At 53.7% G+C, this 17,641-nt stretch overlaps 1 protein-coding gene across 3 annotated transcripts in view; it reads right to left on the bottom strand.

The window, feature by feature from the left end:
- RBMS2 (RNA binding motif single stranded interacting protein 2) overlaps positions 1-17,641 on the bottom strand; it is a 43,608-nt gene that overhangs the window by 2,139 nt on the left and 23,828 nt on the right. For 2 of the 3 annotated variants that reach the window (XM_038753030.1, XM_038753029.1), the window contains exons 2-8: positions 9,573-9,775; positions 7,551-7,609; positions 6,808-6,899; positions 4,450-4,607; positions 3,638-3,717; positions 3,420-3,529; positions 2,610-2,656 (exon numbers count right to left, since the gene is read on the bottom strand). In XM_038753030.1, coding sequence (XP_038608958.1) covers positions 2,610-2,656; positions 3,420-3,529; positions 3,638-3,717; positions 4,450-4,607; positions 6,808-6,899; positions 7,551-7,609; positions 9,573-9,775 — 749 coding nt within the window. Of the gene's footprint in view, positions 1-2,609; positions 2,657-3,419; positions 3,530-3,637; positions 3,718-4,449; positions 4,608-6,807; positions 6,900-7,550; positions 7,610-9,572; positions 9,779-17,641 lie in introns of all 3 variants that reach the window. The other variant, XM_038753028.1, reaches the window with a different exon arrangement.

The following is a 17,641-nucleotide window of genomic DNA, read 5'->3' as shown; positions in this document are numbered from 1 at the left end:
TCCCACGTGGGGCTCACAGTCTTCATCCCCATTTAATAACAGTATTCGTTAAGCGTTTACTACGTGCCGAGCACTGTTCTAACCATATACGAGGTAATCAGGTTGTCCCATGTGGGGCTCGCAGTCTTCATCCCCATTTTACAAATGAGGGAACTGAGGCCCAGAGAAGTGAAGTGACTTGCCCAAAGTCACACAGCTAGCGAGTGGCGGAGCTGGGATTAGCCCACGACCTCTTACTCCCAAGCCTGGGCTCTTGCCCCTAGGCCACGCTGGCTTTGGAGTCAGACGTCGTGGGTTCGAATCCCGGCTCCGCCACAAGTCTGCTGTGTGACCTTGGGCAAGTCACTTCTTGAGCCTCAGTGACCTCATCTGTAAAAATGGGGATTAAGACTGTGAGTCCCACGTGGGACAACTTGATCACACTGTATCCCCCCCCCCAGCGCTTAGAACAGTGCTTTGCACATAGTAAGCGCTTAACAAATACCATCATTATTATTATTATTCTCCTATTATTATTCTCCTATTATTGTTGTGTTGTGGTCTCCCAGGGGACTGTTTCCAACCTGATGAACTAGTGTCTGCCCCAGCACCCAGAACAGTGCTTGACACCTAGTGAGTGTTTAACAAATACAATGATGACAAATCAATGGTGTATATCGCGAGCTTACTGTGTGCTGAAAACTGCACTAAGTGCTTGGGAGAGTACACTATCATCGGTATTTATTGAGCACTTTGTGCTGTACTGAGCACTTGGGAGAATGCAATACAGTTGGTAAACAAGTTGCTTGTTCCTGACATTAATATAAATAATTTATAATATATAAATTATAGATATGTACAGAGTTGGGAGACTCTGTAGCTTACAGCCTACAGGAGGAAATGGACATTAAAATAAATTACAGCTGGGTGAAATGTTAGAGTAAAGGGATAGGAACATATGAGAAGCAGCGTGGCATGGTGTCTCTATATGTTGCCAACTTGTTCTTCCCAAGCGCTTAGTACAGTGCTCTGCACCCAGTAAGCGCTCAATAAATACGACTGAATGAATGAATGAATAGTGGCCAGAGCACAGGCCTTGGAGTCAGAAGGGCCTGGGTTCTAATCCTGTGTTTGCTGTGTGACCTGGGGCAAGTCCCATAACTTCTCTGGGCCCCAGTTACCTCATCTGTACAATGGGGATTAAGAGTGTGAGCCCCATGTTGGATAGGGAACGTGTCCAACCTGATTAACGTGTATCTACCCCAGTACTTCGAACAGTACGTGGCACACAGTAAGCGCTTAACAAGTCCGATTATTATTATGTACATATTATGTTGCCAACTTTTACTTCCCAAGCGCTTACTAGTGCTCTGCACACAGTAAGCGCTCAATAAATACGATTGATTGATTGATTGATGTACATAAGTGCTGCGGGGCTGAGGGTGGGGTGGACAGCAAGTGCTTAAAGGCTACAGATCCAAGCGCAGCGGTGACGCAGGAGGGAGCGGGAGTAGGGGAAAGGAGGGCTTAGGCAGGGAAGGCCTCTTGGAGGTGAGGTGATTTGAAGAGGGGGAGAGTGGTGGTCTGTCAGATGTGTTGAAGGGAGGGTGTTTCAGGCCAGAGAGAGGTTGTGGGCAGGGGGTTGGTGGTGAGATAGATGAGACCGAGGTACAGTTGTAAGTTGGCATTAGAGAAGCAAAGTGTGCGGGCTGGGTTGGAGTAGATCAGCAAGCTAAAGTAAGAGGGGCAAGGCGGTGAGGGCTTTAGAGCCAATGGTAAGGAGTTTCTGTTGGATATTGGGGTGGGTGGGCAGTTTACTGGAGGTTTCTGTGGAGTGGGAAGATGTGGACTAAAGGTCATTTTTAGAAAAACAATCAGGAAACTGAAGTATGGACTGGAGTGGGAAGAGACGGGGCAGGGAGGTCAATGAGAAGGCTGATGCAAGTGTGAAGGCAGGATAGGGTAAGTACTTGGATCAGCTAGGTAGCAGTTTGGATGGAGAGGAAAGAGCGGGTTGTAGAGATGTTGTGAAGGCAGAACCTACAGGATGTGGTGACAGACTGAATAAGTGGGTTGAATGAGAGAGGGGAGGTGAAGCTAATGCCAAGGTTATGGGCTTGTGAGGCAAGAAGGATGGCGGTGCTGTCTACAGTGATGGGAAAGTCTTGGGGAGGTCAGGGTTTGGGTGGGAAGATGAAGAATAGATGAGGTGCGGCCTCCGTCCAGAGCCCCAGGCTGATGAAGTCCAGCTGTCCGCAGAGAGCCTGGGTCAGGGCAGGTCATCATCATCATCATCATCATCAATCGTATTTATTGAGTGCTTACTATGTGCAGAGCACTGTACTAAGCGCTTGGGAAGTACAAATTGGCAACACATAGAGACAGTCCCTACCCAACAGTGGGCTCACAGTCTAAAAGGGGGGAGACAGAGAACAAAACCAAACATACCAACAAAATAAAATAAATAGGATAGATATGTACAAGTAAAATAAATAAATAAATAAATAAATAAATAAATAGAGTAATAAATATGTACAACCATATATACATATATACAGGTATGTACACATATACAGGTCGGAATAGGACCGGGCTGGGAGCAAGAGGGCCTGGGGCCCCGGGGGACTTACCCGTTCTGCAGCGCCGTGGTGGGGTCGTAGGTCAGGGCCATGCCTCCCTGAAAGAAGGATGGGACCGTACGGATCAGGGGGAGGAGCCTGGGACCCTTGACCAACCTGCTTGGAAGCCCAGTGGGCTGCCAGGCTGGGATGGAGCTGCCCCTTGCCCACCCTGGGGGGCTCCCCCCTGAAGGTGTCCCAGAGCCAGCCCCCCTCAGGGGGTTTGCTGGACTGGCCTCCTCAGGGGCCGTGGTGGGGCTAGGGTGGGCCTGGCAGAGACAGCCCAGGGCTCCTGAGGCTCCTTGTGGTCGGTCGGTCCCCCCACCTTCCAGAGCCCCGCTGACGCTAAGTGGGGGCAGTCATCATCATCATCATCATATCAATCGTATTTATTGAGCGCTTACTATGTGCAGAGCACTGTACTAAGCGCTTGGGAAGTCCAAATTGGCAACATATAGAGACAGTCCCTACCCAACAGGGGGCTCACAGTCTAAAAGGGGGAGACAGAGAACAAAACCAAACATACTAACAAAATAAAATAAATAGAATAGATATGTACAAATAAAATAAATAAATAGAGTAATAAATATGTACAAACATATCTACATATATACAGGTGCTGTGGGGAAGGGAAGGAGGTAAGATGGGGGGGATGGAGAGGGGGACGATGGGGAGAGGAAGGAAGGGGCTCAGTCTGGGAAGTCCTGGGCTGGGAGACCCCCTAGAAGTGAGGCCTTACAGACCCGACTATCGTTCTCTCCTCCTTGCCCCGGGTGCCCCCCCGCATGACTCCCACCCCCCGAGCCCCGGCCTGACTCTTACCGTGTCCCCATCCCGCGGCCAGGCCCGCCCGTTCTGCACGTATTTTCCGGGGTTCTGACGCTTCTTCTGCCCACCGTCCGCAAACTTACACAGCAAGGGGTCCGGCGGGGCTGCCGGGAGGGAGGGAGGGAGAGGGAGGTGAGTGGGGGCCCCTTCAGAGCCCCCTCACACCTCTCGCGTCCCTCCCCCATCCCCAACCCCCGGCCCAGCCCCCTCACCTGGGACTCCTGGGGGAGTCTTGACGAATTTGCCGTTGAAGTGTGTGATGATGGCCTCGCACTTCTCTGTGGACTCCATCCTGGAAAGGACACGGGACTTAGCTTCAGCCACCCGGGCCAGGGTCATTCATTCATTCATTCATTCAATCGTATTTACTGAGTGCTTACTGTGTGCAGAGCACTGTACTAAGCGCTTGGGAAGTACAAGTTGGCAACATATAGGGACGGTCCCTACCCAACAGTGGGTCCTCAGGCTCCCAACCGCAGCTCTGCCCCTCCCACTCGCCCACCCTAGCCCTCCCCAATGCCGATTGTGTGGCCGGCTTGGCTCTAGGGTAGCCAGAGGCCCGGGTCTCCCCCCACCCCGCGGAGGAGTGAACCCCTGAGGTCTGGCTCCACACCTTAGCCCTCAGGAGAGGCAGAAGGAGCCCCAGTTTCCTCCCCAGTCCGGGGCGGCAGGGCTCCTGGTGGGGAGGTGAACCAAGATGGGCCCCCTCACCCCCACCCAAACCAGGCCCCTCGCCCCCAGGAGTGGGAGCGGAGCTAGGGGAGGGCAACCAACAGGTAGTGCTGCACGAGCCCGGAGGCCCAGGCAAGGGACCCCTGGTCTCCTAGGTCCCATGGGACCCTGGCCGCTCACCCCATTCTGCAGACACATCCCTCGGCCCCTTCCCAGGGGGGCCGGGGAATTCCTCTGCCGGGGGGCTCTCCCGCCAAGCCCGGGGCCGGACGGTCCCTGCGCAGCAGCAGCAGCAGCCGTCCGAGCCGCTGCGGTGGCAGGAGGAGGAGGGCGGACCGCCCCTGCCCCTCACCTGGCAAAGCCGACGCCTCGGCTGGTCCCGCTGGTGTCTCGCAGGATCCGGGTGGAGATCACCTGTCCGAACGGCTTCAGGAGCCCCTCCAGCTCCTGCTCATCCATCGTCACGGGCAGGTTGGAGATGTACAGGTTGGTGGGGTCCTGCTCCTGTTGCTAAGGCAACAGAAGGGTGAGCGGGGGCGGAGAGAGGGGACTCCAACCCCACCCTTGGTCCCATCCAAGGGCCCAGGGAGGTCAGGCTCAGGGGAGTCAAGGCCACGGCTGTCCCTTTAAGAGCCAGCCAGGGCGGTGCCCCCTTCTCTTCCCACCCCCAGCCAGCTCCGGGCTGACAGTCCCCAGGGACAGAGATCTACGGGAACTCCCAGTCCGCCTGTCTGCCTGGATTGTTTGAGTAACTCCCCCTCCCTCTTTCCGGCCGCAGTCAGTGGTGTTCTTCGGAACAGGAATATGCCTCTGTGTGTGTGTGTGTGTGTGTGTGTGTGTGTGTGTGTGTGTGTGTGTGTGTCTGTTCCCTGCTGGAAAGGGGCGAGGGAAGGGGCACTGGGAGTTACACTGAGACCCGGCTTCCCGCTCTCTGGGAGCCCGCAGGTCTTGGCGATTCTTATTGTCATCATTATTATTATTATTATTCATTTTAATTAATAATAATGGTATGTGCCACTATGTGTCAAACGCAGTTCTAAGCCCTGGGGTAGATACAAGCTAATCAGGTCAGACACAGTCCCTGTCCCACATGGGGCCTCACAGTCTTGATCCCCATTTTAGAGATGAAGTAACCGAGGCATGGAGAAGTGACTTGCCCGAGGTCACACAGCAGACGTGGAGGAGCCGGGATTAGAATCCAGGTCCGCCTGTGATCTAGCCACCAGGCTATGCTGCTTCCAAACCCTATGAACTCAAGGGCCATTCCCAGAGAACAGCGTCAACGCGCCCCCGGCCCCCCAACCACCGCACCTTCATCACAAAGCTCCCCAGCCCCTCTTCAACCATTTCCCTCTTCCTCCTCCCTCAACCCCCACCTCCCCGCCCCCAATCCTGCCCGCTTCGGCCCCCCGAGTGCCCAGATCTGGGGTTCACTGGAAATGGTGGTGGCCAGTGCGGGCTGGCTAAGGAGGGGCCCAGGAAGAGGGACCTGGCCTCCTCCCACACCCGGCCGGCGGGAACAATGGCCAAGGCAGGGTGCGACCATCCAGTCTGGGTTGCACAACTGAGTTCGGAGAAAGTTGCCAAACCACCACAAACTGCTGAGCTCGGGTGGAGGGAACTGGGGCGGGGGCGGAGGAAGGAAGGGAGGGAGGGAGGAAGGAAGGAAGGGAGAGAGAGGGGGGCGGAGGGACCGGGACGGAAGGGAGGGAGACAGGGCGGGGATGGACCACAGTGGACAGAGGACAGAGGGACCAGGATGGAAAGGTGGGAGAGGTGTCGGGGACTGGGAGCGGAAAGCGGGGAAGGAGGTGGAGAGGCTGGATGGAGAGAGGGAGGGCAGGTGGAGACTGGGAGCCCGTTGTTGGGTCTCTCTAGGTTGCCAACTTGTACTTCCCAAGCGCTTAGCACAATGCTCTGCACACAGTAAGCGCTCAATAAATACGACTGAATGAATGAATGAATGAGAGAAGCAGCATAGCTCAGTGGAAAGAGCACAGGTTTTGGAGTCAGAGGTCATGCGTCCTAATCCCGGTTTATCAGCTGTGTGACTCTGGGCAGGTCACAACTTCTCTGTGCCTCAGTTACCTCACCTGGAAAATGGGGATTAAGCTCGTGAGCCCCACGGGGGACAATCTGATTACCTTATATCTCCCCCGGTGCTTCCAACAGTGCTTGGCACATAGTAAGCGCTTAACAAATACCATCATTATTATTAGTGAGAGAGTGGGGCTTGACCTGGAGGGAGCAGTTAGTACAGTGCTTTGCACTGAGTAAGCGCTCAATAAATACGATTGAATGAATGAGGGAGAAATGGATGGGGGTGGGGGGAGTTGGCTCTGACAACTGCAGTCAGATGCCCCACTCCATCCCTACCTGTATCCTGCTCCCTGTCAGCCAAGAGATTGGACTCCTCTACCCGTATAATGGGGCAGGAGAGAGATCGGGGGTCCTGCGGCTGCTGCCACCTGGGACCATGGCCTCAGTGGTCAATCAATCAATCAATCAATCGTATTTATTGAGCACTTACTGTGTGCAGAGCACTGTACCAAGCGCTTGGGAAGTCCAAGTTGGCAACATATAGAGACAGTCCCTACCCAACAGTGGGCTCACAGTCTAAAAGGGGGAGACGGAAAGACCAGGATCAAGCGTGTGCGTGTCGGGGCGGCGGAGGAGCTGGGGGGGGGGGGTCGGGGGATGGTCTCCTTACCTTGGCCATCTGGGCCTGCACCCCACTGGCCTTGAGTGCCGTAACAGCCTTCTGGGCGGCCGAAGGGCTGTCGAAGTCCACAAAACCATAGCCTGCCGGGGGGGGACGGGCGACTATGAGGGGGTTCGGCAGGGGCCTCGGGCCTGCAGCCCGGGGACGGGTCTTTCTCCGTTTGCAAACGCCAGTGTTGGGGGTGGGAGTGTGGGGTGCTGCTGCTGGAAGTGCCCACCCCCCTGCCCTGGAGCCTGCTGGGGTGGCTCCAACCCCTAACCCCAGAGATCCAACCCCCACCCCCACCCCCTCTCTCGCCTATGCTCGCCCAAGCTCCCATTGCCGCCCTCCCTACTCTCTGACTGTGCCGCATCTCTGCCACCTGTCCTGGCCCAAGCTTAAGTGGGAGCCCGCGCTCTGAGGCCCGCAGTGGGCAGCTAAGCCCTAGCCCTCCCTCGCTTGCTCTGCTTCACCTCCTGCTCATTCCCGCCCCTGACAGAGGCGTACAGTGGCCTAGGGGTAAGGACCTCGTTGGGGGGTCTCCACAGACTGGGCCCAAGGGTGCTGGGGGCTCCCCGAGTCTGGCCCTGCCTTGCTCCTAGAGTTCCCGGCAGTCACGCCTCCTTGAGAGCGTGCCCGGGGAGAGGCTGGCCTGCAGAAGCTCTGGTCGCTCTGCCCGCCCAGCCCCGGAGACCTACCCCCATCTCCCCTGGTGGGGCCCCCAACCCTCCCGACTCCGCGGCAATCCTCACCTTTGCATTTGTTGGTGGTCTTATCCAATATGGCCTTTGTGGAGACGATTTTGCCATATCTAGGAGATGAGAAGCAGTAGGGATCACGTTGGCAGGGCCATGGCAGGGCGGAATGTGGGACGATTTGGGGTAGGGGGAAGCCCTAGCCCTTGCGGGCGCAGTGGGCTGGAAACAGACTGGGAGAGAAGGAGATTGGGCTCCAAGCTCCACTCAAATGAACCAACGGACCCCGAAGCCGCAGTGCCCCTGGCCGGCCCCGCTTGGCTCTCAGCCTCATCAGGATCGTTGATGAGCAGCGCTGCCCCTCGCCCCCCCCCCCCCACCACCACTACTGGCTCCCCTCACCTGCTCCAGTCTGGTCCCAGGGGCCTCACCCTAATCCCCAGGCCCTGCCCCACCGCAGCTGGAGCCCTCCATTTCCCAGAAAAGATAAAACTGTGGGATGGCCGGGTTGCGGGGGGGCGACACAGAGGACGGAAGCCCCGGATAGGAATGAGGACAGTGGGGGGAAAACACGGCAAAGGTGGCATCACAGCCTCCGGCAGGATGACTGGGACATGGCTGCCTCCAGCAGGGCCCCCCCAAACACAAACACCCCCCCCAGAAGGGGCTTTCCAGGAGCTGCTCTGCCTATAATCAGGTCCCTTCAGAGGGGGCCGTGCCATGCCCACACCCCGGCACCCTTGGCTGCAACCCTGTGAGCCCCACGTGGGACGACCTGATCACCTTGTATCTACCCCAGCGCTTAGAACAGTGCTTGGCACATAGTAAGCGCTTAACAAATATCAACATTATTATTATTAACCCGGAACCTGCTCCGGCCTGGCCTGGGGACAGGAGGCCCAAGCTACCAGAAGCCAGGCCAGAAATGGGCACAGGTTGCACCAGGCTGGGCCTGAAAATACAGCTGCACCCCTGGCCCTAACTGGAATGACATGATCGGTGCTGGGGTCTTGGCGGCGCTGGCAACCACCTGGAGACTTCAGATTTAATGTGTGATATGGCTGTATAAATGCACCACCATAATTATAATAATAATAATTGTGGTGTTCGGTATTAGTAATAATAATGATGATGATGATAATTATATTAAGTGCTTTCAGTGTGAGAGGTACTGTTCTACGCTCTGGGGTAGATATGAGCTAATCGGGTTGGACACGGTCCCTTAACCCACATAGGGCTCATGGACTTAATCCCCATTTTACAGATGCGGTAACTGAGGCCCAGAGAAGTAGGTGACTTGCTCAAGGTCACGCAGCAGACGAGAGGCAGAGCTGGGATTAGAACCCAGGTCTCCTAGGCCCATGCTCTATTCACTAGACCATCTCAGGGGGCTCGTCCAGCTTCACTGCCCCTACTACCCAGGACCTGTCGTGTTGGTCCTTTCCGATTCCTGATGGGGAACCTAGGTGTTGGCCAGGGATGGGCACCGTCAAGCTCTTGTGTCTTTTCCTGCGGTCCAGCCTGGGGCCAGCCGAGCTTCCGACCCGGCCAACCTCCGCCCACGGTTCGGCCGGCCTCAGAGCCCCCCTGCAGAACCAGTGGGGCAACGGCCAAGCTGCGGGCTTCTTCCCCTCCTCCTTCCCCCAACTCATTCCCAGACAACTGTGGCCCCAGGCGGGCTGCCTCCCAGGGGGCCCTATGGCCGGGGCCACAGCAGGGACCACCTCCCCCATCCCCACCCAACGGGTAGAGGTTGGGGCAGAGAGGTGGACCAGGCCCTGGGGCCCAACTTCCCCACTCCAGGCCACCCCCAGGGTGGAAGAAACCTGTTGTGTGGGCTAAGGCAGAGGCGGGGCATGCATGGCGGGGGCGGAGGGCCCTGGGGCTAGGCTGCAGGGAGCCCCCCCCACCCCCCCCACCCACTCCATCCTGTGTGCAGGTGACAAAAGGGCCCAGTGTGGCTTGATGTCTCTGACAGGAGACAACTCCGCTGGGCTGAGTTGGGCAGGGCTCGGATCCTGGAACCATTTCAGAGGGGCACCGTCCCCGCCCGCCGCTTCCCCCCCCGCCGGGGCTTACGGCTGGCAGAGCTTGACGAGGTCCTGATCTGTGGTGCCAGGGTGCAGGCCCCGGATGTACAAGTTGGTTTTGCTCAGCTGGTCGCCTGAGCCGCCCCCTCCTCCTCCTCCTCCTCCTCCTCCTCCGCCGCCGCCCCCGCCCCCGCCGGTGTTGTGGGCACTTGGGCTTGGCGGTGCCATCTGCTGAACCACTGGCACATACGGCTGCTGGCAGGCAAGGAGGGAAGGCAGGAGGTTAGGGGGTTATCCGGGGCCCAGGGTCTTCCTACCTGCCCAGTCGCCCCTCCAGCACCCCTGGCCACATCAGCTGCCCCTCAGGGATGGGGTGGGTCCCCCCGCAACACACACCCACACACATCACCCATATAACCCACCCTTAGGGATGGGGCAGGTCCCTCTACACATGCCCACATACCCCACCTACACACCCCACCCACATCACCTGCCCCTCAGGGATGGGGCAGGTCACCCACACCCACATGCCCACCCACATCACCTGCCCCTCAGGGATGGGGCAGGTCACCCACACCCACATGCCCACCCACATCACCCTGAGGTCCCCCACCCACCCATCCACACCCCACATACCCCACCCACATCAGCCCCTCTGGGAACCCAAGGGAGGAAGAAACCTGGACGAGGCCCGGGGTGACACCAGTGACTATTAATAAAGGCATGTGCCCTCGCCCTGCACACCCTGCCAAGCGCCCAGCCTTGGGCCAGAAGCTCCTCGGGGCAGGGAGCGGACCTTCCCCAGCGTACGGCCCAATGCTCAGCACTCAGAGAGCCCACAGTTCATACTATCGATTCATTTATCGGTTGGTTAACTGGCTGGTCCGTTGGTAAATTGGTAAACGATCTTACCCCACCCCATCCACATATACACGTGCAGGTGCACACACTTGTGTACACGCAAACACGCCCACACTCGCTCACTTGGCTGTCTCCCTTGCTCTCCATGTCTGGCCAGGAGCAGACAAAAATGTAGAAGAGAAGCCCGGAAGCCCAGTGGAAAGAGTACCAGCCTGGGGGCCAGGAGGCCTGGGTTCTAATCCCAGTCCCGCCTCTTATCTGCCATGCGACCTCTGGCAACTCACTTCGCTTTGCACTGCCTCAATTTCCTCATTTAAAACGGGGCTGAAACACCTCCCTTATAAAACTTCAAGACTGTATTGTACCAACCCCAGTACTTGGCACACAGCAAGCACTTAACAAATACCTTTCTTGTTATTATTATTATTGTTATTATCATTACTATTATATAGTTCACCATCCCAGGGACAGCCAGAAAGCTTTTGAGCCTCTCCTGCTCTGCATACTGATCTCTGTCTCTGATTCTGCATGTGCAGGGGTCTCTCTCTCTCTCTGCCTCTATCTCTGTCATTACTGAAGGGGTTTTTCTTTCTTGTTCTTTCTTGTTTTTCTTGATCTCTGTCTGATTCTGCATGTGCAGGGGTGTCTTTCTCTCTCTCTCGGCCTCTATCTCTGTCATTACTGATAGAGATAGTAAGGCCCTGCTGAGAGCTCACCTCCTCCAGGAGGCCTTCCCAGACTGAGCCCCTCCCTTCCTCTCCCCCTCATCCCCCTCTCCATCCCCCCATCTTACCTCCTTCCCTTCCCCACAGCACCTGTATATATGTATATATGGTTGTACATATTCATTACTCTATTTATTTATTTATTTCACTTGTACATTTCTATCCTATTTATTTTATTTTGTTGGTATGTTTGGTTCTGTTCTCTGTCTCCCCCTTTTAGACTGTGAGCCCACTGTTGGGTAGGGACTGTCTCTATGTGTTGCCAATTTGTACTTCCCAAGCGCTTAGTACAGTGCTCTGCACATAGTAAGCGCTCAATAAATACGATTGATTGATTGATTGATTGATTGAAGGGGTTTTTCTTTCTTTCTTTTCTTTCTTTCTTTCTCTCACAGGACACAAGCAGCAGGGGCAATGCAGCCCAGGGGCAAAGGGCCCTTTTTAAAAAATGGTACATGTTAAGGGTCTACTGTGTGCCAGGCACTGTTTTAAGCACTAGGGTAGGTACTAGTTCATTAGGTCGAACCCAGTCCCTGTCCCACATGGAATCCAGTCTAAGCAGGAGGGAGAACAGGCGTTTAATCCCCATTTTACAATTGAGGAAACTGAGGCACCGAGCAGTTACAGTGACTTGTCCAAGGTCACTCAGCAGAGCCGGGATTAAAACCCAGACTTCCAAGCCTGTGCTCCTTCCAGTAGGACATGCTGCTTCTCACTCATCTTAGCAGCTCCATGGAAGCTGTAAGGCTTCAGAGGCGACCGCTGGCTCAGAGTGCGACCCGGCTGCTGGCAGGGAACCACAATATTGGAGGCCATTAGAGGCCATTGGAGACTGCTGGAGGCCACTATGGGCCCCAGGAGGCCCCTAGAGAGACCTTTGGAGGCTGCCGGGGGACACTGGAGGCCATTAGAGGCTGCTGGAAGTGGGATCAGGAATGATTCGGTCAGGGAGTCCAGCTACATTGCAATTAAATCAATCACTGGCTTGCAAGAGGACAGGGCCGCCCCGCCCGGGTGTCCCTTCGCACCCCCCCTTAAGACCCTTCCACCTGTCCAAAGCACCAAGGTCCACAGGGCATCGAGGACCTGGGTGGAAACTGAGGCTGCTGTCCCAGAAGCAGAGCACGGCCTGCTGGATGGAGCCCGGGCCCGAGAGTCAAAAGACTTGGGTTCTAATCCCGGTTCCACCACTTGTCTCTGGGTGACCTGAGGCAGGTCGCTTCGCTTGTGGAGAAGCGGCGTGGCTCAGTGGAAAGAGCCCGGGCTTTGGAGTCAGGGGTCATGGGTTCGAATGCCGACTCTGCCACATGTCCGCTGTGTGACCTTGGGCAAGGCACTTGACTTCTCTGAGCCTCAGTGACCTCATCTGTAAAATGGGGATTGAGACTGGGAGCCCCACGTGGGACAACCTGATCACCTTGTATCCCCCCGCAGCGCTTAGAACAGTGCTCTGCACATAGTAAGCGCTTAACAAATGCCATTATTATTATTATTATTAATCACTTCTCTGGGCCTCAGTTCCCTCATCTATAAAGTGGAGATTCATAATAACGATGGTATTTGTTAAGCACTTACTATGTGCAAAGCACTGTTCTAAGCACTGGGGGGATACAAGGTGATCAGGTTGTCCCGTGAACCCCATGTGGAACGACGTGGACTGTGTCCAACCTGATTAGCTGGTACCTACCCCAGGGTTTGGTACAGTACCTCCCATCTCACCTCCTTCCCTTCCCCACTGCACCTGTATATATGTATATATGTTTGTACATATTTATTACTCTATTTATTTATTTATTTTACTCGTACATATCTATTCTATTTATTTTATTTTGTTAGTATGTTTGGTTTTGTTCTCTGTCTCCCCCTTCTAGACCGCGAGCCCACTGTTGGGTAGGGACGGTCTCTATACATTGCCAACTTGTACTTCCCAAGCGCTTAGTACAGTGCACTGCACACAGTAAGCGCTCAATAAATACGATTGATGATGATGATGTAATAAGCGCTTAACAAATACCACATAAAAATTGGGGGGTGGGGGGGGAGTGGAGGACAAGAGCCCAAGCTGCTGTCCACAGTAGAGGTGTCCTGAGTAAAGGGGGGCCTTTGTTGGGGTCCAGCAAGGTTTGGGGCAATCTCAGGAACGGCCCTAAAAGTTCACAACCACCACAGCGTCCAGTGCTCTGCAGCACCTTGTTTGAAATGGCCGTCACCCCCAGGCTCCACTGACCCATGTGGAGTCAGTCTTTTAGTCTTTTAGTCTTTTAGACTGTGAGCCCACTGTTGGGTAGGGACTGTCTCTATATGTTGCCAATTTGTACTTCCCACGCGCTTAGTACAATCAATCAATCAATCAATCGTATTTATTGAGCGCTTACTATGTGCAGAGCACTGTACTAAGCGCTTGGGAAGTACAAATTGGCAACACATAGAGACAGTCCCTACCCAACAGTGGGCTCACAGTCTAAAAGGGGGAGACAGAGAACAGAACCAAACATACCAACAGAATAAAATAAATAGGAAAGAAATGTACAAGTAAAATAAATAAATAAATAAATAAATAGAGTAATAAATATGTACAACCATATATACAGGTGCTGTGGGGAAGGGAAGGAGGTAAGATGGGGGGATGGAGAAGGGGACGAGGGGGAGAGGAAGGAAGGGGCTCAGTCTGGGAAGGCCTCCTGGAGGAGGTGAGCTCTCAGCAGGGCCTTGAAGGGAGGAAGAGAGCTAGCTTGGCGGAGGGGCAGAGGGAGGGCATGCCAGGCCCGGGGGATGATGTGGGCCGGGGGGTCGATGGCGGGACAGGCGAGAACGAGGTACAGTGAGGAGATTAGCGGTGGAGGAGCGGAGGGTGCGGGCTGGGCAGTAGGAGGAGAGAAGGGAGGTGAGGTAGGAGGGGGCGAGGTGATGGAGTACAGTGCTCTGCACATAGTAAGCGCTCAATAAATACGATTGATGACGATGATGATGGAGTGTGACCTAGAGAAATGACGAGGAAGCAGCGCCAGCCTAAGAGTCAGGAGGCCTGGGTTCTAATCCTTCCTCTGCCACCTGCCTACTCACAGAATTTATCTATTCCTCAGTTTCCTCATGAGGACTACATACTTGTTCTCCCTCCTACGGAGACTGTGAGTTTCACGTGGCAGCAATGGGCAGTCCCAGCCGAGGGACATCAAGAGCAAGGGAGACAAGTGAGAGAGAACGGGGGGCCCAACCAGGCCCAACTTGGGGGTCTGCATCTCACTGGCCTGGGGGCAGGTTCCCAGAGGCGTCTGCTTTTCCCAGGGGCAGGGTCTCACTGTGGAACTGGAGGGGGCCTGAAAATCAATCAATAATAATTCATTCATTCAATCGTATTTATTGAGCACTTACTGTGTGCAGAGCACTGTACTAAGCGCTTGGGAAGTACAAGTTGGCAAGATATAGACAGTCCCTACCCAACAGTGGGCTCACAGTCTAGAAGGGGGAGACAGACAACAAAACAAAACGGGTTAGCAAAATGAAATAAATAATATAATAATAATAAATAATAATAATATAATAATAATGATGGTATTTGTTAAGCGCTTACTATGTGCTAAGCACTGTTCCAGGCACTGGGCTAGATACAAGGTTATTAGGTTGCCCCACTTGGGGCTCACAGTCTTGCTCCCCATTTTACAGATGAGGGAACTGAGGCACAGAGAAGTGACTTGCCCAAGCAGTGATATTCGTTGAGCGCTTACTGTGTGCACAGCACGGACCTAAGCACTTGGGAGAGAGTACAATAAAATAGTTGGTAGTCACTATCGCTGTCCATAAGAAGCGTACAGCCTAGAGGAGACAGACATTTAAATCAATTACAAATAATAATAATAATAATAATGATGATGGCATTTGTTAAGCGCTTACTATGCGCAAAACACTGTTCTAAGCGCTGGGGAGGATACGAGACGATCAGCTTGTCCCAAGTGGGGCTCACAGTCTTAATCCCCATTTTACAGATGAGGTAATTGAGGCACAGAGAAGTTAAGTGACTTGCCCAAAGTCACACAGCTGACCATTGGCAGAGCCGGGATTTGAACCCCTCACCTCGGACTCCCAAGCCCGGGCTCTTTCCACTGAGCCATGCTGCTTCTCTAGGGAATAGGGGAAGAGATAAGGGAATAGGGGAATTTATTACAGAGAGGGGAAATGGCAGAGTTTAAGAATGTGGACAAAAGCGCAAAGAGACTTGATCCACAGCACCTGTACATATGTATGTATGTTTGTACATATTTATTACTCTATTTATTTATTTATTTATCTTACTTGTACATATCTATTCTATTTATTTTATTTTGTTAGTATGTTTGGTTTTGTTCTCTGTCTCCCCCTTCTAGACTGTGAGCCCGCTGTTGGGTAGGGACTGTCTCTATATGTTGCCGACTTGTACTTCCCAAGCGCTTAGTCCAGTGCTCTGCACACAGTAAGCGCTCAATAAATAATAATAATAATAATGGCATTTATTAAGCGCTTACTATGTGCAAAGCACTGTTCTAAGCGCTGAAAAAAAAATTGGGGGGGGGCATTTATTAAGCACTTACTATGTGCCAAGCACTGTTCTAAGTGCTGGGGAGGTTACAAGGTGATCAGGTTGTCCCACGAGGGGCTCCCAGTCTTAATCCCCATTTTACAGATGAGGTCACCGAGGCCCAGAGAAGTGAAGTGACTTGCCCAAAGTCACACAGCTGACAATTGGCGGAGCGGGGATTTGAACCCACGACCTCTGACTCCAAAGCCCGGGCTCTTTCCACTGAGCCACGCTGCTTCTCATAAATATGATTGATTGATTGATTGATCTCCTGGCATCCTCCCATACCTTTGGGTGCCACGGCCCAGCTGGCATTGGCCAAGCTGCCCACGGGGCCACGGGCACCGGACATGCCCCTGCCCCGATCCCAGGAGTTCAGGATTCCTCAGGACCAGAGATCCGGGATTCCTGTGGACGTGGGCCCGTCAGAGGGGTTGGGGGAAGGAAGCAGGTGAATTGAAGGAGGACGGGAAGAGGACTTGGTGTTCCCTTAAAGTTTCCTCTCCCTGCCCACCCAACAGCCCCTGGCTAGAGATCCCTGGCTCTAATCAATCAATCAATCGTATTTATTGAGCGCTTACTATGTGCAGAGCACTGTACGAAGCGCTTGGGAAGTCCAAATTGGCAACATAGAGAGACAGTCCCTACCCAACAGTGGGCTCACAGTCTAAAAGGGGGAGACAGAGAACAAAACCAAACATACTAACAAAATAAAATAAATAGAATAGATAGGTACAAATAAAATAGAGTAAAAAAAATATGTACAAACATAAATACATATATACAGGTGCTGTGGGGAAGGGAAGGAGGTAAGATGGGGGGGATGGAGAGGGGGACGAGGGGGAGAGGAAGGAAGGGGCTCAGTCTTACTATGTGAAGAGCACTGTACTAAGCACTTGGAAATTACAATTCAGCAACAACGGGCTCACCGTCTACAGTGTACTCCTCAGTCCCCTCAAGACCACCTACTCGCTGGGGCTCATCGTCGTCCCTCCTATTGCCAACCTCTCGCTCACTTCATTCCTTCATTGGATCATATTTATTGAGCGCTTACTGCGTGCAGAGCACTGTACTAAGCGCTTGGAAAGTACAATCGGCAACGGAGACAACGCCCTTCCCCGCTGCCTGGACCCCCCTTCTCCTTCACAACAGGCAGACCCCCTGTCTTCTCCCCCTGCCCCCTCCCCCCCAGCCTCTTCTCATAGAGAAGCAGCGTGGCTTAGAGGAAATCAATCAATCAATCCATCGTATTTATTGAGCGCTTACTGTGTGCAGAGCACTGGACTAAGTGCTTGGGAAGTACATATAGAGACAGTCCCTACCCAACAGTGGGCTCACAGTCTAGAAGGGGGAGACAGAGAACAAAACAAAACATATTAACAAAATAAAATAGATATGTACAAGTAAAATAAATAGAGTAATAAATACGTACAAACATATATACATATATACAGGTGCTGTGGGGAAGGGAAGGAGGTAAGGCGGGGGGGGATGGAGAGGGGGGAGGAGAGGGAGAGGAAGGAGGGGGCTCAGTCTGGGAAGGCCTCCAGGAAAGAGCACGGGTTTGGGAGTCAGAGGTCATGGGTTCTAATCCCCACTCTACCACTTGTATGCTGTGTGACTTTGGGCAAGTGACAACTTCTCTGTGCCTCTGTTCCTTCATCTGGACGATGAGGGTGAAGACTGTGAGCCCCAGGTGGGACAACCTGATTACCCTGTATCCCCCCAGTGCTTAGAACAGTGCTTGGCGCATAGTAATCATTAGTATTATTATTTTTAAGGCCCTTCTGAAATGATATGTCGTCTGGGAGGCCGCCCCCAATTCACTTCTCCCCTGGGCACTTGCGTACACTCAACCTTCCATAGCTGTTCTGCACATTCCTTCCACACCAGACTGCTTAAGTACTGACTCTTACCTCCTTCCCTTCTTACCTCCTTCCCTTCCCCACAGCACCTGTATATATGTATATATGTTTGTAC

This window comes from Tachyglossus aculeatus, chromosome 10 (assembly GCF_015852505.1).
Source record: "Tachyglossus aculeatus isolate mTacAcu1 chromosome 10, mTacAcu1.pri, whole genome shotgun sequence".
Taxonomy (NCBI): Eukaryota; Metazoa; Chordata; class Mammalia; order Monotremata; family Tachyglossidae; genus Tachyglossus; species Tachyglossus aculeatus.
This window is presented reverse-complemented; position numbering and strand designations above follow the sequence as displayed.